This window comes from Fringilla coelebs, assembly GCF_963513975.1.
Source record: "Fringilla coelebs genome assembly, chromosome: Z".
In the NCBI taxonomy this organism is placed as follows: domain Eukaryota; kingdom Metazoa; phylum Chordata; class Aves; order Passeriformes; family Fringillidae; genus Fringilla; species Fringilla coelebs.
Genome location: NC_140031.1, coordinates 1,549,746 through 1,573,985, shown reverse-complemented (window position 1 = coordinate 1,573,985; position 24,240 = coordinate 1,549,746). Strand labels below are relative to the sequence as shown.

Here is a 24,240-nt window from a genome sequence, read left to right as displayed (position 1 = left end):
CAGAGCTCACAGCCACCACGGCTTCTGCCAGGACCTGTCCAGAGCTGAGGCTTCAGAATCCGGGGCTCAGGACAAGGCTGTTGCGTCTCGCTCCCAAGTGGGCAGCTGTCACCTTTAACACTGCTAGCTGTTAGCAGTAACAGACAAAAATATGGTAATAATAACTCCCTCGAATTCCAAAATTACCAATTAATCCAGCACAAAGGCAGCTAGGATGCTGAATTTTACAGTACCAACGGTACAAATTTTTAGGTAAGGTAGCCAAAGGGGGAATGGGTAGAAACAGGAAAAGATTTGTAGTGGAAAGGTGATTCTAGGAAGTGAAATATATTAGAAAACTCCTGCTCTTCCAGCACAGAAAGTGGAGTTTTTGCAGACCAAGCCCAATCAATTACAAGAGAGCCTGGGGCTGACTAACTATGAGATTTGACCTTTACTTGGCTGAATTAGACAACATATGCAATGATAAAACCAGTAGAAAAGGTTGTACAAAATCTTTAGAGTTTCCAAAGAAGGGAGGGGAGTTGTTTGTTTCTTCCTTTCCTGTTTAACTGGTAGATCAACAATCTAGTGGCACGTACAAAACAGCTTGGGTTTTTTTTCCCCGTAACTTGCCAATACTCTTTGGTTTTAGGCTGTTAGGGTCAAGAAACACCAAGAAATCTGGCAGGTTTTTGGACTGCTTTTGCCAAAGTGAATGATGCCCAGTGCATTTATCTCTTCCAGCCTCCCCCCCCCCCCACACCCATCTCTCTTTCACAGCAAGAGCAGAGTTTCACTCCATTGCCTGAGGGAGGATTTCTGCCTCACCAGGGACACATCCATGAGACTCCAAAACTGCCTCTTCACCAACAACTTACACAGCAGCTGACTTTTCTGCCTGCTTGGTCTTCTGGAAGGGATGGTCCTCTGAGAGCAGACCTGCCTTCTCCTGCCCAGCCCTGAAGTGATGGATTTTCTTCTCCAGAGCTGCTCAGGGAGCTCAGGCAGGTGGTGGCAGCAGTCATCAGCACTCAGAGCAAGAATATTGCAATAGAACCTCAGAATGGTCTGGGTTGGAAGGGACCTTAAAACTCACCTTGTTCCACCCCCTGCCATGGGCAGGGACACCTTCCATTGTCCCAGGCTGCTCCAAGCCCTGTCCAGCCTGGCCTTGGACACTGCCAGGGATCCAGGGGCAGCCACAGCTGCTCTGGGCACCCTGGGCCAGGGCCTGCCCACCCTCCCAGCCAGCAATTCCTCATTCCCAATATCCCATCTGTCCCTGCCCTGAATGGTGAGAAACCATTCCCCCTTTTTCTGTCCTTCCAGGCCTCTTCCCAAAGTCCCTCTCCAGCTCTCCTGTTGTGGCCGATACACGCAGGTACTGGAAGGCCACAGTTAGGGCACCCCATATACGAGTGTGGTCAGGAGAAGGTCCTGGTGCAACACCCACCCCACACCCCAAAACCAGAGACACCATCAGCTGAAATGGACAGAAAAGGGAATCTGATGGTTCAGCAACACATCAGGTCTGGTCTTGTGTGGACAGCCCTGTCCCTCCTCTGCTTCCCCCCTGACTGTGCATTCCCAGTGCCCCTCCAGGCCATGGTCGCTGTGACCATTAAAGCTGAGCTGGCAACAGGTGACATTCCACGTGACACTGCAGCATGACATGTTCCTTCCTTTACCAGACACTGACTTGAACACTGACTTACTTTATACAACAAATAAAATTACATTCTTCTTAATTGCACATCATGGAGGACATTATAAAACCTTGATTAGGTTGGGCCTGATGACCACGCCAAGACCCGTGACACAAACCACACCACCCTGTATTTACTGTTTCATCTTTTTTTATTTTTGTAATTACGCATAATAAATCTTTCACACAAAATAATGAAAAGGATCCCTAAGGTGAAGGAAAAACAGAGTATTTGTGACCATACCAGACTGCAGATGTCAGGACACTGCCAGGCCCACGTCACACTCCAGCTCTTGGGAGAGCCAATGGGGCCAGCAAGAATTTCTGCCTAAATCTTGGTCTGGCTCAGCTGTTTTGGTTTTAGGTGGTAACTCCAGCTGTTCCAAACCAGCTGGGAGCCAGGAGCAGGGTATTTCATGAAACACACAAGGAAATTCCGCCATCAGAACAAACCCTCTGCACCTCAGTGTCACCACAACGGGAGGACAGCGAGAGAGAATTTTCTGTGTGATGCTGATGACGGTTCAGCAGCTGTTGGACCTTTTCTATCAGACTGCTGCTTCATGTGCTCCTCCCTTGTGAAAAGCCCTTTCACAGACAAATCAGGTTTTCTGCAGTCTGACACCTGGCTGAGCGGTGTCTGCCCTGGCAGGGCCTCTCTGGGTCTGCTCACCCCGGAGTGTTTAAAACAGCGAACATTGAGCCAGCCCAGCAGCTTTAGAATCCACGGTTTAAAAGTGCATCTTCAGACTGACCTTTCCAAATCTGGGCAGCCCTGTTGACTCACAAACACTCTTAGTCTTTTAATAAAGACAAAATTACAAATCACTACAGTAACCAAGAATAGTTATCCCCTTTTGACGTTTGCTCAACGACCAAAACAAAACAGAATAAATCCAAAATACAGATCAACTTATGTGCAGCTCAGTCATGGTTCAATAATTTCTCCTATTTGCCTAAGAAAACACTGCATCTCCAGTCTTACCATCGTCTTTTCTCAAAAGCTTCTGCCATTTCAAAGCCCTAAATGCTCATGGGCTCTATATATCCCTTTGCAGTTATATTTAAATAAATTTGGAAAGCTTTTTTTTTCTTCTTTTTTTTTATAAGCCAGCATTTCCATTTGTGTAGGACTCAAATGGACTTCTGTCTCTAAATAAGCAGATAAAAGGAAAGTACAATCTTAGCACATCCTTCAGAGGGATGAAACGGTGCAAGAAATTCTATTTAAAGCCATTCAAAGGACTTTCTGAAAGCAAACGCACCCGATTCCTCAGGTCAACAAACAGAACATGCTGGAGCAGGCAGTGAATACAGAGGGTTGCCACGCATCTTCAAGAACTAATTCCTTGAAATTGAAGTTTTGGCATGCAATGCACTGCTGACAGTCCCCCATACAGCAGCACGTGGGATGAGGAGAGTGGGCGCACGTGTGTGCAACAGGCATCCCCAAAATATGATCCCCACTTTGAAAAATGAGATTTCTTTCAAAATCACACCACTTCTTTCGCTTTTCCCACTGCTGAAACAGGTATATCAGGAAAGGGCACTTGAAAACAACCAAAAAAGAGAGTAGTATTCTACATTCAGATAAATTTATACTTCTGCCATAAAACTTTAAAAGCCAGGAGGAGGTTTTCAACACAGAGCTTTGTCAAGGATCCCCAAAACACACTGTCACCATTACATACAGATTTACAGGACACTGGTCTATTTTACAATCTTGTAATTATTTTCTTTGGACTTTTCCCCCCCACTTCCCTTACACGTTCAATTTCCAGGAACAATTTTGCACAGGAGCACAGAAAAACAAGTCTGTAAGGGACTTGACTCCAAAAGCAGGTGTTTCTTGCCCTCTGGAGAGTATTTGTCAGTCAAACAACAACAACAACTGAAGACTTGCTATTGAAAATCCTCCCACAAACATCTAAATCAAGTGTTTTGAATCTGCCTGGGAGCTAACCTGATTAAGATGCTGCTTGCTTAGTTCCCTCAGATGACAGTGTAGACAGCAATTTAAGGGCTGCAGCCTTGACAGTGCCACAGAAATGAAGGGCTGTGAGTGGAAACAAGGATTAGATAACGAGCACCCCACGGCAGCATCCAAGAGATCATAGAAAGCTTGACCCAAGGAAGCTGCCTGCTCCAAAGAGCCAAAAATACAAACACCGCTTCCAAATCAAAGCCTGCAATCTCATTTAGCCTGTTAAGTTCAGAAGGACGATCAGGTTTGTGGTTGGTAGTAACATCATACCCCATGTGTAAGGCCTCATTTTCATCAAACAAGCTCTAGGTTACGGACTATAAACACAAGGTTGCCTACAAGCCATCAGTGCCCCACACCAGTCTGTCCCAGCGTGAGGCTGGGCTGGACACTGGCTCTGGGGTCATGGGGGCAGTTGGAGGGGGTCAGGTTGAAGGGGTGCAGAGGTTCAATTCCTGTAAGATGGAGCGGGGCTGGCCTGGCCGGGGTGTCCCTCAGCCCGAGTCCATGGTGAAGAGCTGGATGTCACGGGGGTTCCAGTACAGGGCCACGGCAGAGTTGTACACCAGGGACCACACGTAGGGGATGAAGAACTCCTCAGGCTGCTCCTCTTCCACGTACTTAAACTTCAGCTCGGGGAACTTCTGCAACAAGAAGCCAGAGTCCAGTGAGGGAAGGTTTGCATGTCTGCTTACAAACACACAGCCCACATAAACACTGAAGAAAGAGGTTTGGTGAAAAAAATAATGGAAGGAACTAAACCATTAGAACCCAAGGAAAATATTTATAGGATAAAGAGAACATTTATAATTTCTTCTTTGAATTAAATGCTACATTAGCATATTGCATTCGAGCCTTTTACTGTTGGTCACAATCCATTTGCCTGTTAACAGACTAAACATGTGAATTCTTTACAAAACACAAAGGTCTCAAGAAAAACTCATTTTTAGCAGCCCCTCAAAAGCCTTCTTGCTTGTGCATGTACAAATGTATTTATTGCATTTTCCCTTAAAAAACATTTTGCCATTAGTTGTACTTGGGTCCTTAGCAGGAGAATCCTCTGAAAAGGCTGAAAGCATAAACACAGTTTATGATATCATAGGATGACAGAATATTCCCAGTTGGAAGGGAACCCCAGGAATCACCCAGTCCAGCTCCTGCCCTGCACAGACCCCCAGCAATCCCACCCTGTCCATCCCTGGCAGCGCTGTCCAAAGGTTCCTGGAGCTCTGGCAGCCTCGGGGCTGTGCCCATCCCTGGGGAGCCTGGGCAGTGCCAGCACCCTCTGGGGAAGAGCCTTTCCCTGATACCCAACCTAGCCCTCCCTGGCACAGCCAGCCATTCCCTGGATGCTGTCCCCAGAGAGAAGAGAGTCCCTAGAGAGTCACCAGAGAGAAGAGACAGACATGCTGCAACCTCAAGTTCCCATTTTTCTCATATTTTCCCCTCCCAAAGCAGTGCACACTGCAAACCCACCAGGTTCACTCTTGGAAAGGGTATATTCTGGAAAGAGCTGAGTTTACTTTTGTATTGTGCTCCTCACTTTACCCACTTCCAAATGTTGCCTGTGTCTGAGCTTGGCAGAGTCTCAGGCAAAAGCCGCATTACAATGATCACTTGGGTAAGATAAAACATGACCCATTTTATTATTTATAAGGCTGTGGCTAAGACTAAGAATAAACTCCTCCGTGTGACATGATCAGAACAAGCACAGCAATGGCTAAGGAGCCTCTTTGCCCATTAATAATGAAGGGATTCCCTATCCTACTTCTTGAGCTCAGTGTCCTGTTTCCTTGCCTTAAGGGTACAAGAATTCTGGCTGGATCAGTCTCCTTTGAGGGGGCATTTCTTGGACACTTGGTTTTCAGGGTTAGGTATTTAACTTCAATGCTACCATGTTATTTGTACTCTTGAAGTGAGAAAACATGTAGAAAAGAAAACTTGTAGAAAAGTTGTAGAAACATGTGGATGTGGCACCTGAGGACTTGGCTTGGTGGTGGCCTTGGCAGTGCTGGGAGAACAGCTGAACTCCAAGATCTTGGAGGCTTTTCCAACCTAAAGGATTCTGCACTATCTCTGTTCAAGGAACTGAGGCAGCTAAAAGGTAGGGTTGTTAAAGGCTCTTCTGCATCTAACTCCTGTTGAGTTCAAAGCCCAGAATCTCAAAGGTACATCAGCAAGTTTAATTTCCTGTGTCAGACATGCAGTTTGTGGCAGAGAACTCTCTCACAGCCGTTCTGTGCATCTAAGCCACTTTCTACCACCTCTCTACAAACCTCTCTTCTCCAAGTCCGTTTTGACCAGCCTGTTTAATCTTCTACATCACTCTGGATTTTTCACTCTTAGGTACCTTAGACCCATACACACCCCTACCTCTCATTTTTAATCTCCCAGCCTACTGCTATGCCAACTCCCTTCCACTGCATCCTTATCCTCTCTCTTTAGCATACTTTTCTCTTTTGTACACACCTAACCTTTCTTTTCTCACCAGCCTTGTGAGATCCTCCTTTTCATTGACATTCTCTATCCCTTCCCAACTTGGCTCTCAGTTCTGAAGTTGTCCCTGTCTTCCCCCTCTACCACCTCCCCCCAAACAAGCCCTCATGTATATTTTCATTAGTATTTATTTTGTTTAAAAAAGCCCTGACATTCTACTCTGCTTATCCTCAGTGTAATCTTCCCCACTTCCTTCCAAAACTTCCTGGCTTGTGGTCAGTGTAGACAGGAGCACGTTCTGTTCAGCACTGCATCAGCAGAATGAATGGTTCAACCTCACGATTACACCATGGCAACACTTCCAGCCAGAGGAAAGTCTTACACAGCTGCCACTCTTCACCCCAGGGGTGGCATGCTTCACACCAGGGATGCAGCCCATGGTAGCCCTTCTGGGAGGGAAGGAGGGGAAGTGATTAAAGATTATAATTTGAATTGAATTAAACACGCCTTTCTTTTTCACCTTCAGGTCACAGATGCAGCTACTGGCCTTGCAAACATTCGTGGCAGTAGCCTGGGACGATTCTTGGGCTCTTGTGCAGCTTAAAAAACATCTTCAGCCTTAGAACAGTAGACAAAATTACATCAGAAATTCCAACAGCTGCATCTGAGATAATCAGTCTTACCATCCCATTATCTCTCAGCTGGAAGGGCAGCATAAAATGGCTCAGGTAGCATTCATATTTTCAGGCAATAAGCCATGCATTGATTTTATTATTCAGCCTCTCTTCAGGCTGATCGATGTTGCCATTTACTGCAATCGTACCGTAGCAATTTAATAATCAATTTCAGATTAAAGGCTGCAACTTGCTGCAGTCAGCCTGGACTCTCTGACATTCAACATGTGCTTTGAACAGCCTGCGGGGGTGTCTTGGAAATGCAGACAAGGAGAATGAGATTTTTAAGGAGCGCAGTAATACACACTGCCACTCCATATACACAGTTTTGATTGAGTCTATATAGAAAGAATGTTGATAACATTAGGAGTGATGGATTTTTGAGGGTCCACCTGAACAGCAGGCTCAGGACAGCTCAATGCATTACTGATGAGACATGAAAGATTAGAATTCCAGGCCCACAATTCAAACCCACATTCTTTAGATGACTGCAATGACCCACAGCTGTGTGCTGGCCATGTTTTCTTATTCATTTAAAATGAGAAATCTTAGAGGTCCAGCATGGAGAGAACTGCACCAGAATCTTTGGGGTGTGGACGCAGCACTTGGGAATATGGTTTAGTAGTGAGCACAGGCCTGCTGAGTTAATGCTTGAACTCAATGATCTTAGAGGGCTTTTCCAACCTCAATGATTCTATGACGTAACTTGCAAGATTAACCATGGCAGACATCCACTGTCGAAATAAAAAACTACCCACACTGTTTCACTAACAGAGTGTTCACTGAAAACAGAATTTGTTAACAAACAAAATCATCAGAAGTTTCTTCTTTAAGAGAATGACTTTATAACAATTTGTAACAGCAGGATTTAAACAACATGTAAAAACCTTGATTGATGCAAAAAAGCTTAAAGATGTTCAAAAAGCTTTTCAAGATTTTCAGGTGATAGCCCAAGGAATGTTTAAATTCATATTTGTGCCATTTGTCTCCTGTATGTCCTGCTTCAAAAGAATGATCAGGAGCCTCGGCCCTGGCTGTGTGCTGCAGACACACAGCAGGTGACACTGTAAAGCAACCAGGCCACATGGGTCTCAGGGCACTCCCAGAAAAAACCCAGCCAGCAGTGGTGAGGACTTTATCACAGTTAACAAAACTGCCAAAGTAGCACATCAAACCTGCAGTGCACAAATCTATTTTCTTCTGCCTTGCTGCTGTTGTGTTCAACTTACTTCTGGAAAGACACTGGCACCGTAGCTGGTGACACTCCAATGAACCAGATTTTTAGCACCACTTAAAAAGAGAGACCATGCTAAGGCATCTTAAATGGCAATCTTAATGATAGAGGAAAAGGCTTGGCATGGAATGAATCATCCCTTTTTTTCCTTCACTGCCCTGTTTGTTTGGATGGATGATGTGGAAAGACGGAGGCCCCCTGCTCTGGAGCCAGCCTGGCACAGCTGGGGCTGCTCACCTGCACAAGAGAAGGCTCCAGGGACACCTCAGAGCCCCTGCCAGGGCCTCAAGGGGCTCCAGGAGAGCTGCACAGGGACTGGGCACAAGGCAGGGAGGGACAGCAGCCAGGGAATGGCTTCCCAGGGCCAGAGGGCAGGGACAGATGGGATATTGGGAATGAGGAATTGCTGGCTGGGAGGGTGGGCAGGCCCTGGCCCAGGGTGCCCAGAGCAGCTGTGGCTGCCCCTGGATCCCTGGCAGTGTCCAAGGCCAGGCTGGACAGGGCTTGGAGCAGCCTGGGACAGTGGAAGGTGTCCCTGCCCATGGCAGGGCATGGAATGAGATGAGCTTTAAAGTCTCTCCCAGCCCAAACCCTGTTTTGACCCAATATACAACAATGTTCACTATTTAAATTACTGAACTCCTTGCCTTGACATGGGAGGTCCGTTGGAGCCATTATTTGCATTTTTTGCCACCCCATAGAGGGACAGACAACCCCAGATAGTTTAAAATAAACCAGGCTGAGAAAGTCCTTGAAAATGTGAGAGACAGAGGTAACATTACGGTTTGAACGGCACAGTTTAAATACAGACACCGCTTATCACTCCAGTGAATCACCCCACCACATCACCCTATCTTGTTTTCTTCTGCCAGACAAAGCAGAAGTCAGATTTCGTGGTTGGGACGAGGGTACAAATGAGACAGACCGAGAACTTTGCAGACTGTCTGCATTGTCAATCACATGATTTGATGAAAAACCACGGGAAGTCCTATGAACAGACACAGAACTGCACTGCAGTAACTCCCCCACCACAGAAGTTCAACAACACTGGGGAGTTTTGTTGGTATTTTTTTGTTTTGTTTCTTTGGTTTTTTGTATTTTCTCTTTTTTTGGTTTGGTTTTTTTTCAGTTAACGTTGAGGAAGGGAACATCACGGCCAGTGCACCTGGCTCTGCTCCAGGCAGCTCAGTGGCATCTGAGCTATAAGGCTTGAGCCATACATTAAATAAAACATCCCCTTCCCTCCAAATGAACTCTCAGAGAGTCTCAAAGGCTACAGTGTTATGTCAGTGGATGATCTCCACTCAGGTAACACAGGCAAGGGCAGATGGAGCTGCTTTAAGAGCAATGTCTTTGCTTCTTCCCTGGTCTAGATGTTCTGCTGGATGAAAAGCAGCATTCATCAAAGATATGGGGCAGTCACTGTGGAAAATAAAGAAATTAAAGAGCTGGATTAATAAAAAACTGGAGAACCCTCTTTTCCTCAAGTTCTGGTTGGAAACTCTGGTTTATGAAACAGCAATCAAGCACAAGTCAGTATTTTCAAAAGCAGGTGACTCTTTGAGCAGAGAAGTGCTGTTTTCAAAGGAATCTGAACACATTTGAGAGTCAAATTCATGTGAACTTTACATCAATCCAAAGCTTCAAAGTCTTTCGAAAATGGGATTTCTCTGTGTTTGAAAAGCTTACCATGAATCCTGTTTGGTAACCTAATGACTTGATGGCAAATTATGTGTTTCATATTGTTTCTGCTAAATATAGCAGTATTGCCTGCAGAGCATCTGTAGGATTGGACCTCATTAGCAAAATACATCAAATGGCAGGGGAAAAAAAAGGGCTCAGCACTGTACCAAGCCTCTATTATAGGGTCTATAATGAATATTTACCCCAGCAAGGATCACCCCAAAACCTGCCTTGCACCAAACATATCAATCTGTGAGGACTTTGGGCAGAGGAATGACACCTGTACTTCACTGCCAAATCCTCAACATCACTTGGAAATCTGGTCCCCAAAATACCAATCTAACTCAAGTTAATGGCCAAGGATCTTGAAAACAACTCAACAATCATGCCCGGCACACTATTCATGGTATGGATACACAGGTACACATGGAAACATTGATATGTCTGGGTTTTATATAATTACAAGGACTTGAGTTCTTTAACAGACCACAATTTGTGCAAGAAAACGTCTCAGTGCTTGCTCCAGGATACTGACAGACTGAATTTTTGCAATTACTTAGTTCTGGGGGGACGTTAAGGCTGTTTCATCTTTCCCAGGTTCTGTTCATGTCTGTGGTGCTTGTCTTTGACATCAGACAGAAAGTGTGTGGCTCTGGTGAAGTATCTGTATGGGCTACACCACACCTGCCTGATACCATCTTTTTCTCCTCCTCAGGCTCACAGCATAGAGGATGATGGTGGGGAGATGAAGGAAGCAAACAGGAAATGTGCTAGACTAAGTGTGAGCCACACATCTTGTTCAGAGATCTGCTTAAGGAATCGGTGCAAACGGAAAGACAGTGAAGAAAATGGGGGCTCAGAGCATGGCAGGGAGGTGGAAAAAGAAACATAAACCTCAGGGTAATAAGAGGTTCAAAACCATCTGTGCACAAGCTAAATAAAATAAGTATATTACATATTATCTAATAAATATATATTAAATACAGTATTATTTATAATAATAGAATGATGAAAGTTTAAGCAACTACACAAGCTGTAGTAGACAACATGAGTGAAATTCCATATGACAAGGCAACCTACATTCTAATGGGTCACCATCTTCCAGGTCCAGGAGGGTAGGGAAGTTTATCTACAGAGAGAGAACTGTTTCAGCAAGTTTCATTGATATGTGATTTCTCTTTTTAGATCACTTTGAGTAAAGGTTTGTACAACCACAGCTGCAGGAAAACAAATACTTAGTAGTGAATTTTCAGTGTCAGATGTGAACTATTGCCAGAGAAGCAGACGTGCCTCTGGTCAGAGTTCAGCAATTACCAATTTTTTTATAGAGTACTGAGAAGCCAGGTCATTTTGGGAAAAATCAATCAAACAGTTCTGCCTAGATAATTATTGGTAAAAACACAATTAGTTAAATGAGCTAAATATTTGTGGCAAACCTGCCAGGGCACAAAGCTTTTCAGGGTACCATAAGCAGACTGCTTATCTGTCTGGAATAAAATGGCAAATAATGAGAACTTTAAAGTCCTAGAAATTCAGAGACACAAACAAATATACACTTGTCTCTTTTCCTTCCAGGAAAGAAATATAGCTGATAAATAGTAGCCCCAGATTGTGCCATTTTTGTCCTTATAACAGGCTGTTATCTGCACAGATTCCAAAAGCACTGTATAAATGGATATATCTGAGCTTAGGACAAGGTCAGGTATCTGGTATTTTAGGATATGTTTGGTTCCACATCAGAAGCACCTGGACTCTGGGCTACTTCTAGACAGCACCAAAAACAAACAGGACCACTGGTCAGTAGCTATAAAGACAGGCTGGGAGACTGAGGCTGCTCACCTGCACAAGAGAAGGGAGGGTGGGCAGGCCCTGGCCCAGGGTGCCCAGAGCAGCTGTGACTGTCCCTGGATCCCTGGCAGTGTCCAAGGCCAGGCTGGACAGGGCTTGGAGCAACCTGGGACAGTGGAAGGTGTCCCTGCCCATGGCAGGGGGTGGAATGCAATGAGCTTTAAGCTTCCTTCCAACTCAAACTATTGTACGATTCTGTGAAAATCCCTCAACCCCTTAGTCTGAGGAAAAAAGCGGATCCCTGCTCAGCTTCAGAGATCCTGTGTCCACCTGGAGAAATTTTGTAATGGGAGGAAAAGATAACCAAGATGAAAGACTGAATGAAACCTACATATCACACACTGTTAAGTATCATTAATCTCTACACACATTTTATGCATTATACATTTACAGTCAGGGTTCAAGGATTTGCAGCTCTAACTAGAATTTGCTTTCCCTGTCAGGATTGTTCTCTATGCCATGTTGTCTAGATGGACACATATCTTTCCAGAACATTTCCAAGAGGACTGCTCAAGAGCCAGGAGCCAGTCTTGTAGTCAGACCACGGAGACAGAAAACAACAGGAACACTATGAGGACATTTGCAACACTGCAGAAAATACAATACATGTTGGCTTTACCAAATAAAAAGAAAAGAAAGAGAGTGATGCAGGTAATTACATGCATCAATTGAAGCATGAGGATGAAGGCAGGATGTGTAAATGAGGTACCATCAACAAAGAATAGAACTTTCATTCACTTCAGGACTTAAGCTAAAGAAGGGTAATTCTCAGAAGATACAGTGGCCTTTTAGAAGAAAGAACACAGGTCTGAGCAAAAAATGAACAACTCAAAATGACAATTCAAACAAAGGATGTTTTTTACATTGAAAAAAAACCTAACCAAGAAGAGAGTTAAACACATGGAAGGAACAAAACTACTGACCCAACTGACAGAAACAGTTCCGGTCCTGACCTCACTCCAGTACTTGTTATGTACATACACTGACCACTCAGACAAATAAGTAAAATCCTTTGGTTTTGAATTTAGGGAATTAAAATCTGAAAAACTGAATAATCCCTGAACCCATTTTTCAATGGCATTAAAGGGTATCAAAGCACAAATGGGGATGAGTCTATCAACTCACAAAACTTTATGGATATGAAGCAGACATATAAGCCTTTCCTACCACGGGATTTGCCGAAAATGCACATTTCATAACAGTAGTCCCTATTTTTAACGCTGGTAAGGAAGATGCAAATAAGTTTAAGCCCTGGCTTCCTGTGCTTCAGCTTGCAAGCCATTCTTCTCTAGATTAATGTGCAAGGCTTTACACAACCACGAAAAACAGTAGGTTTTCAGCAAACATTTTTGTTAAAACTGAAGTGAGTTTAGAAATCACTCATCACTGACACCTTTATATAGAAGACTTATAGACCTGCTAACAAAAGGTTACAAGATTAGAAGTAGATTTTAGATGTCTCAACTCACAGTTAAGACCATAATGCCTTAGCAGTACCCTCAAAGAAGGGTTTAGAAATACATAAATTTCCAAAGTCTCAGAATTAAACCCTGCACCTTATGTAGACTTTCCAAACCCTAAAATACCACTCACTTGCCAAACAAAGCTGATTCAAGGCTGCATTTTTTTCCTTCCAGAATTTTATGAGTGAGATTTGAGCAACCTGGAAGGTGTCCCTGCCCATGGCAGGGGGTTTGAGCAAGTTGAGCTTTAAGGTTCTTTCCAGTTGAAAACATTCAGTGATTCTATGATTCTATGAATTCTGCCACTTTTCAACTGCATAAAAGGTAAAGTTTAAGAAATTGGCAGCAATAAATCATAAGTCCATACATGCACATGCACTGTTTGGATCACTCTGCAGAAGACAAAAAAGGTATTTATAAAAAAGTCTAGGAAGCAAGAGAAGGCAGGGGAAGATAATTTCTGCAGTCAACCAGATCTGGAGCAGATAACCATCCCTGGAGGCATTTAAAAGCTGTGTGGGGACATGGATCAGGGTAGCTTTGGCAGCACTGGGGGAACAGTTGGACTTGATGGTCTTAGAGGACTTTTCCAACACAAATGATTTTGTGATTCTGTGATCTGTGAGATCGTAAGATGCTTGCTCCCTCCAGAAAAAGTTCATGGTGCTCTCAGAGCCCCAGTATCACCTGGTCAGTGGCAAAGCCTTATATAAAATAAGAAAGGCTTTTTATGGTTCAGGACTTGCTAAAGACTAAAATAATTTTTCCCAGGGAATTTGTTTATTTGCAACAATGTGGAAGAACTCAAAGGAGGGTGAGGTAGGGTTGGGAAAGGCAAAGTCTCCTCTTGGAGACATTGTAAGTGAAGGCAGTAGAGAAGAATTAAGTTGTGTATCTGGACAAAATCTGCTTCAACTTCTGGATAAAAATGACAGATCTATATTCCCTTCATCAGCCTTTTTTAAACACAAAGCCAGTACTATAAATGTCCAACAATATTCCACTTCTCATGTCAGAGACAACCAGCTGCTAATTATTTTCTGAGAAGTGAGTTACACACATTTAGTCTGATTTATATAATTTATTAAACTTTTTTTAACAATGAGGAAAAACTCACTGGAAAGGATTTAAAAGGGCCTATGAAGTGCACAAACTATGGAAGCTTTACAGAAAATAACCCTGCTGAATAATGAATGTACACTGATATGTGTAGCTATATATTAAAAGACATGGAGAATCTGCTCTAGACAAATCTTACAGCCAATTACATATTTTACATTTCAAGCAGGGGGCTACTGTTTAGGCCAGAGCAGTTGTTTTGACTTTGATAGCAGACTAGTCTAAAATACAAGGAATGTTGTTTATCATGGAAATGCTTTGTGCTCCAGATAACATCATGGATGGCTGCTCCACCTAGGCTACGACACCATCCCACCGTGCTGAAACAAACCCCAGATAAACCTCTCCCTGCTGCCCGGCTTCAACTCCCACTAAAGGTCCAACTGTTGTGCAAATAAAAATATTGCCATGGTGTGTGCCATGCAATCAGCAAGACAAAACAAGCAGAAGGTATTGGATATGCATGTGACAATGAAAGAAACTACTGGACTTTAAGAACATGACCCACACTTTCATGTTTTGGTAAGGCACAGAAGCCTTGATCACTCTGGCCCTCTGCCTTGATGCCAGAAGGATGCACTTCAGGAACCCTCTATGGACAATGTACATATCCTGACCCAGTAATATATAAATATTACCCTTTTCTCACTTTTTTTTTTGTTTGTTTTTTTCTTCTTTTTGTTTTTTTCATAGGTTTGTCATGCCCAGGGTTAGGTTTTATTTCCTCCACCCTGGAGAAGGAGCTGTCATCTGACTCAGTCCCACACTGCTCTTGCTGATGAAGACTGTGACCCATCTATGGCATTTCCAGCACTCCCCTCTCTGCTCTTCAGCATCTGAGCTGGGAAGGGACTGAAGCACATTGACAGTAGAAACCCCACTAATTTCACAGTTCAAAGATTTTTCCTTTTGCAAACTCTATATGACCTTTCTCTCCTCTAATACAATCTTGGGATAATCCAGCAGAACCACATCATCTGCCTGTTTCTTTCACCCCAAATCTAGAGTTACTACCATGTCACAGTTGTTTTGTTTTCTCATTTATTTGTGTAGAGCATATTCCCCCAACACAAAAGGTGGCAGGAGAAGAGCAGAGTGATTCAGTTTGCATACTTTTCCAGTGATGAGGTCCCAGACATGCTTTCACTACAGATTGGTTCAACACTGCCTCCAAAACATCCCGCCAAGCCAAAAAGAACATTCCTTTGGACAACTGGGACCACGCTCCTCTCCTTTATCACTGTACAAGGGGTTGATGCACTGCCTAGGCCTTGGCTTCCTTCATTAACCAGAGAGACAAGGTCCATTCTCCCAGCTGAGCTTAACACCTTTGATTTGCATCCTGGGGGCTGACATTCACAGCATGTTTCCCAGTGTGGAGGGCTCCTGGAAGGTCACTAGACAAGGTTTGAGTTTTCCCTCACAGCAGCCACAGAGCTGAGGCCCACGCCGACATCCTGCTCCGGTCCCTCCCACCCAGCGCGGCGGTGGGGCTGCATGCCAAGCCCAAACATCCTCCCCCACCCCCAGCGCCCACGGAGGAAGACCTCCTTTTGATTTTGTACTTTTTAATCTGAGAGAGCCAGGCCTGTAAATATTACAAAAAATTATAACAATGACTTAAGAACAGAGACAGACTCGCTGTCACCAACTGTTAACTCTCAGATCAGGGCAGCCTAGGAAGTGGACCCTTATCTGCCTGAAGCTCAGGACGTGCTGACTAACACCCTATTGAGCCGGCAGACCTTTGGCTCCCTATTCTCCCCAAACTGGAAAATGTACACCCCAGTGGACATACTCCCTTCTTAAGTATTTCAAGCCTCTGCAAAAAGACAGACTGTGCTGCGAGATGAGCAGTGTTGCCCTGCTGCATGCAGGAAATCCCATTTATTTGTCTTGAGGAGTGAAATGTCAAGTGACAGTAAAACCTTTCCAGCCATAGCACACAGTGCCAGACTGCAGCCTTATCTCTGCCAGGACTGCCAGCCAAGAAGCTGGTGCCAAATGTGTACGTTTACACAGTGATTTTGTGAATGTGGACTTCACAGCTTTATAAAAAAAATTGCCCTAATGCCAAGAGTCCTTGAAGACAAACCAAAATCAGGGGAGGGGGGCTGTGTTAAGTTGACCTCAACAAATAACCAGGATGCCTTTTCTGAAATGGATTTTTAGATTGCTCATTCTATGCTATATTTTATTCTATATTCCATTATAATAATGAAGGTTGTGATAGCAATTTCAAATTAGGTATTGAAAACACGCCTTTATACATGATAGAGGCAAGCAGTCTGTAGAAAGGAGAAAGGCTAAGTATGAGCAGGACAAGGATTCCTTGAAGGTGTTAAGACATCTTTACAAATCTTGAACCTGGCAAACTGGGCAAACTCCTTGACTGTCTGAGTACAGGAGCTGACTGCAACCAAAAGGAATCTGTATGCTTGGTATCATCCTGCAGCCACCAGCTTAAAAAGCTGCAGTCTCCTATTGTGGAACTGCATTTTTTTTCCTAATGCAAACAATCACCTCAATCTGAAAAAGGGCCCCAAGTGAGCTGCTGTTTCAATAATGAATGAAAATTGTGTTTTCTGTTTCACTATACTTTAGATGCAGCATTTCCATATTTGTTTGCCTTCACTGACACTTCACTTGTATTAAAACTTATTCTGGTAAAAACTGTCTTTAGGATATGAATCAAACATTTTTAGAGAACTCCCCACCTCACGGGAATTCTTTCATAAATGCTATTATGTTCCTCTGTTATTGAACATATCTGCCCCCTTCCTCCCTGTGCATTCAGGTCAGCTTTGTTTACCCTGGTGACAACAATCAGGCTTTGCTGGTCTTAGCTCAGGAGGATGGAGCTTGGCAAGTCCTGGTGGGGCAGATAAGCACCAGGAATTCAAATAAAGTTTTGCTGCCTGACTGTGCCCAGAACTACAGGCACCACTTGGATCTCGTGGGTCTCACACCAAAGACAACATGTAAGTTGAAGGCCTGTGCTCTCCTCCCACTCTACTCCACAAACATAAAATTTCCTTCTATGTTCTGGAGCTGCCAGTTTCCCATAGACTCGAAGGACCTTCCCTCCATGAACTACCCATAACTATCCAGCCTCTGGTCTCCCATCTATAAAAACCATCTTTGCTGTGGTTTTTGATAGCTCACATGCGGCAGCGAAGAAAGGGAAATCTTCCTTGTGCAGCTTTGGATACTGCTCCTACAGCATAATCAAGATGAGAAATTCTCACCCCACAGCTACACTGTCTGTCCTCAAGGCCCAGCTCATAATCCATAGGCTGGTTGCTCTCCCCACAGTTTCAACATCAGAGCTTTAAACTGCCAGAGGGTAGGGTTAGATGGGATATTAGGAAGAAATTTTTGGCCGTGAGGCTGGTGAGGCCCTGGCACAGGTTGCCCAGAGCAGCTGTGGCTGCCCCACCCCTGGAGAAGTTTAAAAGCCATGTGGATGTGGCATTTGTGGGGAACATGGGTCAGTGGTGGCCTTGGCAGTGCTGGGGAATGGTTGGACTCCTTGGTCAAAGAGAGCTTTTTCAACTTATAGGGCAAGGAGAAAACCTGGGTAGAAGGGAGCATAGTAGGGTTCGTTAAGGCACAAGAGTCAACATGAGGACACAGTCAAGAAAAATCAGCTTTTGTTTGTGAGCTCAACAGATTGCGGGTTTAGAATGAAAATCCTATAATAAACCCAGCCTAAATCCATGTGGATTTAAGATTCAATACAATCATCTGATACCCCAGAACATCTACAGTGACAAAAAAGGCAGGGTGGTCTAAACCAGCTGCCCTCCAAATCCTAACAGCAGAGTCTTCAGCGGTGATGATGACAGATATGAGAAAACTCCTGCTTGGCCAGGAAAAAGCCATTTCCATCTCTAATCATCCTCGGCAGGAACAAACAGCCTGTAAATCAACTGGAGAGAAGCTTTGCAACTTGTACCAAAGGTTGTGACAAAATTAAACTCTCTATGGGAATGCAGCAGACGCAACCATCAGCTGACAAAGTACATCTCTTCCTCATTCTCACTTCTTCGTGCAGTTGCTGTAAACATTCAAGACATTCCTCTGATTTATGCATTTAATTAGAAGATATCTGTAACATTCCTGCTGTTTACATTTAACCCAACACTGCAATGAAAGCTGTAATTTTGTCTGGGATTTATATTCTGTACTCAAACTTATTTTGATTCCTTGATTTAAACATACACACAGAAGTGAAAATGTGTCAAAATCATGAAAATGGAAGAGATTATACTCCATTATCTAGTTCATCTGTCATCCAGGGCAGAAATTTTCTGAGGACTGTTTTTCTCAATCTGCCACATATTATGGAAACTTAATTCAAAAGACTAATTCAGAAAAGACAGCTAAACCTTATAAGTGGAAGAGCAATTGGATGAGTATAATTAGAAGTTACATGATTTTTTTCGCCCTTTATCTTGTATTTAGTTGTCATAACTCATTAAATTTTGCACCTTTTGGGATAAAGTTGTTGGCCTCTGACACATTATTTTACACTTCATTTAAAAAGTGGTTAGTACTTCTTTTTCTTTATGGAAGGGGGATAACGTGGGACTTTATTAATCAAACAAATGAATAAATTCATTTTAAATGCAACTTTTTATACTTTTCAGCTACTCTGCCTACACTGAAGGTTTGCAGTAGAAAGGAACACATGGGTTGGAAATAGCTTTTAACCGAGCAGGGGAAGAAAGGGGTCAGGGCATTTCAGTGTAATTTTACTTTATTTTGACCAAAGCTGCAAGATATTTGGAAACAACACGTCATGCGAATGCAGTGCCTTTGGCACTGTACTTTTCATTGGACTCACAACATATGCAATGGAGTGAGGGGAGGCTGCACAACACATGTGAGGCAGATTTAGTCACAGCAAAACACGTAATAAAAGTATAGGGAGGCTTTCTAGGGAGGGAAACTTGGGGAATGTTATTTAGCTTGAGCAATTGTACAGCCCCTGAAGTGAACAGGGGCTGGGCTCTGGCTGGGAGCCCTCCTGTAAGATGTGTTGGACAGGGAGTTTTGAGCTGCTCATGAGTGTGGGGCTTCTGCCAATCTTCTGCAAAGCCAAAGCTCTGCAATTCTGGGCAGGGAAGCTCCTCTGTGCTCTCTTTCAGAAAAAATGGGATCACCCTTGAAGGTTAAGAGAGTTCAAATGATGTGGCAGGCCAGCAGTTAGCAGAATGGAGTAGCTTTGAAAAACATACACGTGCAGAGAGTTGTTTACCAGGTCAGAGCTCTGTTGCCATGGGGAGCAACTTGGAAACTCTCACACTGCTTTCCCATCCTCCTCTTTCTCCAGAGCTTGCTTTCTGTCTTGTACTTTGTATTTCTTTCTTGTAGCAGCTTCCTCAAACCAATGAAATCAGTCAATTTAATGTATCTTGTGTCAAACAACAGATACACAAAGACAGACTGTTTCATGTTAGAATCTGTGTAAAGCTTAAATTTTCCTGCTCAGAGTCAGTTACTTGCACCCTTCCTTTCCACAAAGAGAATCAGAGAATTGTAGAATGGTTGGATTAGAAAGGGCTTTAAAGTTCATCCCATTCCAACTCCCTGTCATGGGCAGGGACACCTTCCACTATCCCAGGGTGCTCCAAGCCCTGTCCAGACTAGCCTTGATCACTCCCAGGGACAGCCACAGTTTCTTTGGGAAACCTTGTGTTAGGTCCTCACCACCCTCATAGCCAAGAATTCCTTCCTAATATCTAGTATAAAGATTCTTCTTCTAGTTTCAATTACCCCATCTTTCTAAGTGCCACTGAAAAATTAAATTTTGGGACTACTTCTTTATTTTTAAATTGCACATTTAAGTTAAAATGGATGCACAGACAGCCAATGCAGTGTCTGAAGAGCTCACATGGAAAAATCTGAGCTTATTGCTAACCTCTCTGGTTATTTCACATTGCAATGAAAGGCCAGAGTTCAGCTGTGGATAAAGAAATATTTCACTGATCTCTTTTGGCAATCCGCACTCCCTATAGATGACAGGAGTTTGTGTGTCATCTCCTGACCCCTCCCGTCCACAAAGCTTGCAGAGCACCTAATATCAGCCCCTCACCATTTACTGCCTTGTGCAAGGACATGCTTCCATATGGACAGCAACAGGATGGTATACATTCCCCATCAGGGATGACAGTTAGACAATGTCACTAGTTACATCATTCTCCTCCGAAACTCCACTCCTAACAGCAATGTTTTCTGCTCATTACAGCTCAATAGTGTCCTCATGGCTGAGAACCAGCTGGAGCACCTTTCACTGGATATGAGATGAAGATGCTGAAAGGGTCCTTCTCACCCTGACTCTGTCACCAGTGGAGCACAACCAGATACTCCTGATCCAAGGAAGGAGAAGATCTTTGCAGTAGACTTCCCTTGTGTTCCTTACAGAAATATTTTTCTGCACTCTATAGGTAGCATAAAGAATTACATAATTATTTCATAGAGTCATAGAATCCCAGAATGGTGTGGGAGGCACCTGCAAAGCTCATCCAGTGCCACCCCCGGCCATGGGCAGGGACACAGGTTCCAGGTTGCTCTAAGCCCCATCCAACTGGCCGTGGACCCTTTCAGGGATGGAGCATCCTTCACCTCCCCAGGCAATGTGTACCAGTATTTTGCCTCCCTCATTATAAAAAGTTTCACCCTTACTCTGAATCTACCTTCTTTTAGTTTAAAACTTTTACCCTTATCCTGAGCTAAAAAAGAAACAAAACCTCCTTTAACACCTCTTGTTACATGACACTACTTCATCTTCTAAAGCTTTTGCATGTAACTGCATGAATTTTCATCTGTTGCCTTAATGGGAGCTAGTTAATTACAACCCACAGAGTGCCACAGCCAAGGATGAGGCATTATTCAGCTCAGCTGGGTAGAGGGCTGTGACTGCAGTTACAGTTCTGCAGAGCGGCAAAGGGAACTCCAGTCACGGCAAGGTGAAAAAGACCATGGGAGAGAAACAGCAAACTCCAGCACTGCTGATCAACCTGCTGCTAGAATTGGTTTATGTTTCCTTATACAATTTTATTGGTTTGAATAATTGTCTCAGAATCACAGTAGATATTATTGTATTAATTTTATTACATTTGCATTTATACAATTGAATTGTTACTGTTACCTAGTCCATGGTAATCCTGGCTGGGCAGACAACCTTGTTGTCTGCACATTTTTGTTTAAACTTTTTTTTTTAAAACTGGTTTGGGATAGCCAAAACACTGCCCAGCCTTCTGCAGGAGACTAACCTGCATAACAGTATTATGGAATAGCTCTTTGGAAGCAGCTACAGCAAATCCAGGATAAGGTGATTTCATTCCAATGCAATTGTTGAGCTTTGCAAAGAAAGCAATGACTTGGGAATGAAGTGACTGAACGCAGAACGCAGCATCCAGAAGGTAACTGGAATAATCTTCAGGGGTGGAGGGGACAGACAGTAAGCCTCCATGTAAATATTAGTCTCCATGCAGACAGCAGCTTGGGAATAGGAGTGTCCTGTGCTAGCCCACCCTTCATCCTCATCTTGGCCAATGCACCTCATTCCTGAACTGCAGAATCACTGTATTCCAGTCACTCACCCAAGCACCACCCTCCCAAGCTACCTTGGATTCTTGTGCAATACCCATCTCTGATGCATTCCTTCAATCTGGAATATGCTGCCTTGGATTTCAGTAAGATAAACAAGCCTTCTACATGAACAGCATGCTTTTTTTCCTAGAGAACTGTAATCTAACTACAAGCAAGATGTAAAGGAGAGAATAAAAACAGACAACATAACTTGATTTTAAAACTACAACTGTCAACGTAACCCTGATGCCAGTGAAACCCTCACCAGTGCTTCTGAGAACCCTACATGTAAGACTTTCCTCCATTATATTTGCATTTATATGATTTAGTTTTACTATATATTACTCCAAAATAGTCTATTTTCAGCCATTCCTTTATCTTGTATGTATTCAAGAAAATTAAGATTTTAAGCAAGCATTGAAGAAAGTTGAGGCTCTGGCTCAGATCTTCCAGAGCAGCTGTGGCTGTCCCTGGATACCTGGAAGTGTCCAAGGCCAGGCTGGACAGGGCTTGGAGCAACCTGGAATAGTGGAAAGTGTCCTTGCCCATGGCAGGGGGGTGACATTGGATGAGCTCTAAGCCTTTTCAACTCAAACCATCGGCTTGGTTTTATACCCAAACCATGGTTCTAAACTATTTGGAGCTTCCCCAGATGACAGTAAAGGTCTTTTTGGGATTGTGATGAGTTCACTCATTTTTCAACACATAATGCAAGCAGATTTGAGTGTTACTCGCACTCTGATGGCCTTGATCATCATAAGCCTCTCACTGACAGAATGAGGGATCTCCAAGCTTGCACAGCCCTTAGCCATCGTGGCTTTCCTTGTTCACAATGGAAAGGACCAACATTCTGAGATCCTCAGGAGTATTTATGACAAACTACTTTAAAATGGAAAATTATATTTATACTACTAAATCACAATTTTTTAAAAGCAAGGAATGCTGAATTTTTACATTAACTTGAGCTGCAGACACAGCTTGGAAAATACCTGAATTATACAAGCCTCAGTTATGTTGGTAATGAGGCCAAATCACCCACTTATCCTCCCCTGCAGTGGCTCAGGCTCACAGGTTGCAGGCCATGAGCAGGGTGCCTCGCTGGCACCAGCCCTAAGAGGCTCCTGCAACACCAACCAGGGCTCACAGAGTGACAGATGAGACTTACATGGTGCTCTCACAGGTTGTGGAGCTGTTTTCAGCCACTTTTTGTTTGTGGAACAAAGGATGACAAATTGCCACAAAGCTAAATGAACTAAGAGAGCTCTAAATACTTCCACAGTGATTTGCTCATAATAAAAAGGAGACCACCATATTAGACTGCAAAAATTCTGTTTACAGGATTTTTGTATAAGAAGCGATGAAATTAAGTGAGGCTGCATTACTTGCTACTGCTATCAATTAATGCAGCAACCACTTCCAGACATAATAATTACCATATGTGCACTGTGCTTTACCTCTGGGCTTAGTAATTTCATACATGGGAGGTTACAACTATTGATTGCATTAAAACAGTCTGATGTGTTATGAGAGACATGCTCCCAGTGCAACACATCGTTGCACAAACTAAAATGATTCAAGTGGTATAGGAACAGACACCTGCAGCAGACAACCTGCAAATGGTCATTTCTCCATCCCCTCTAAAACACACAGTCACAGCATGTGACACAGAAATAGTATTGCAAAACAAGTGAGCTCAGCTAACGAGGGAAAAATTAGAGGGTCTTAAGAGAGAAATGTTAACCACTGGAGAAATGAAAAATCTCCAGGAGTAGCTCCTATCAATATAAATAAATTAATAAAACCAAAATGGCTCTTTGTTTCTCAATGTAATTTGCACAATTGAGAATTTGCTCATGTTTAGGTTGAGTATTAGGAAAAATTTCTTGACTGAGAAGGTTGACCAGCCTGGCACAGCTTTCCCCCTCCAGGGATGGGCACTCCACCACAGAGCAGTGGAGAGTGCCCATCCCTGGAGGGGATTAAGACCTGTGTGGATGCAGCACTTGGTGCATGGGTTAATGGTGACCTTGGCAGTGCTGGGGGAACAGCTGGACTTGAAGGTCTTAGAGGGCTTTTCCAACCCAGATGATTCTGTGATTGACAACCAGCTCCGCCCTGAAAACTTCAGAGCAGCCTGGAGTCTGGTAAGTCACAAAAAAATGCATTAGCATTTTTAAAAGTGCATTTGTTTTTTAAAGTTTCCTGAAAACTTGATCCATAATGAAAGACAATGACCTCCAAATAGCATCTAAAAAGAGCGGTGTTTACTTTGCAATTACACAGCTGAGTTTGTAACTATATGCAAAACCAGCAACACACTCAGAAAGAACTGCACTTGGCTTTTTTGTCATCCTATATGCATAATTAAAGACATATTTCTATTCAATTCTGGTTAAGCTCCTACAAGTTTTGTATAAGTTATACATATAACTTAGGCTTTAAAGCATCCCTTAAACAACAAAGCATTGTTTATGTTTTTAATAAATCTTAATTTTCACTCCTGTAATTCAGAG

General features: G+C 43.4%; 1 protein-coding gene across 3 annotated transcripts in view; it reads right to left on the bottom strand.

The window, feature by feature from the left end:
* Positions 1–1,859: 1,859 nt before the first annotated feature.
* DYM (dymeclin) overlaps positions 1,860–24,240 on the bottom strand; it is a 210,978-nt gene continuing 188,597 nt past the window's right edge. For all 3 annotated transcript variants that reach the window (XM_084224957.1, XM_084224955.1, XM_084224956.1), the window contains one exon: positions 1,860–4,315. In XM_084224957.1, the coding sequence (XP_084081083.1) occupies positions 4,166–4,315 (150 nt within the window). In that variant the 3' untranslated portion in view covers positions 1,860–4,165. The remainder of the gene's footprint in view (positions 4,316–24,240) is intronic.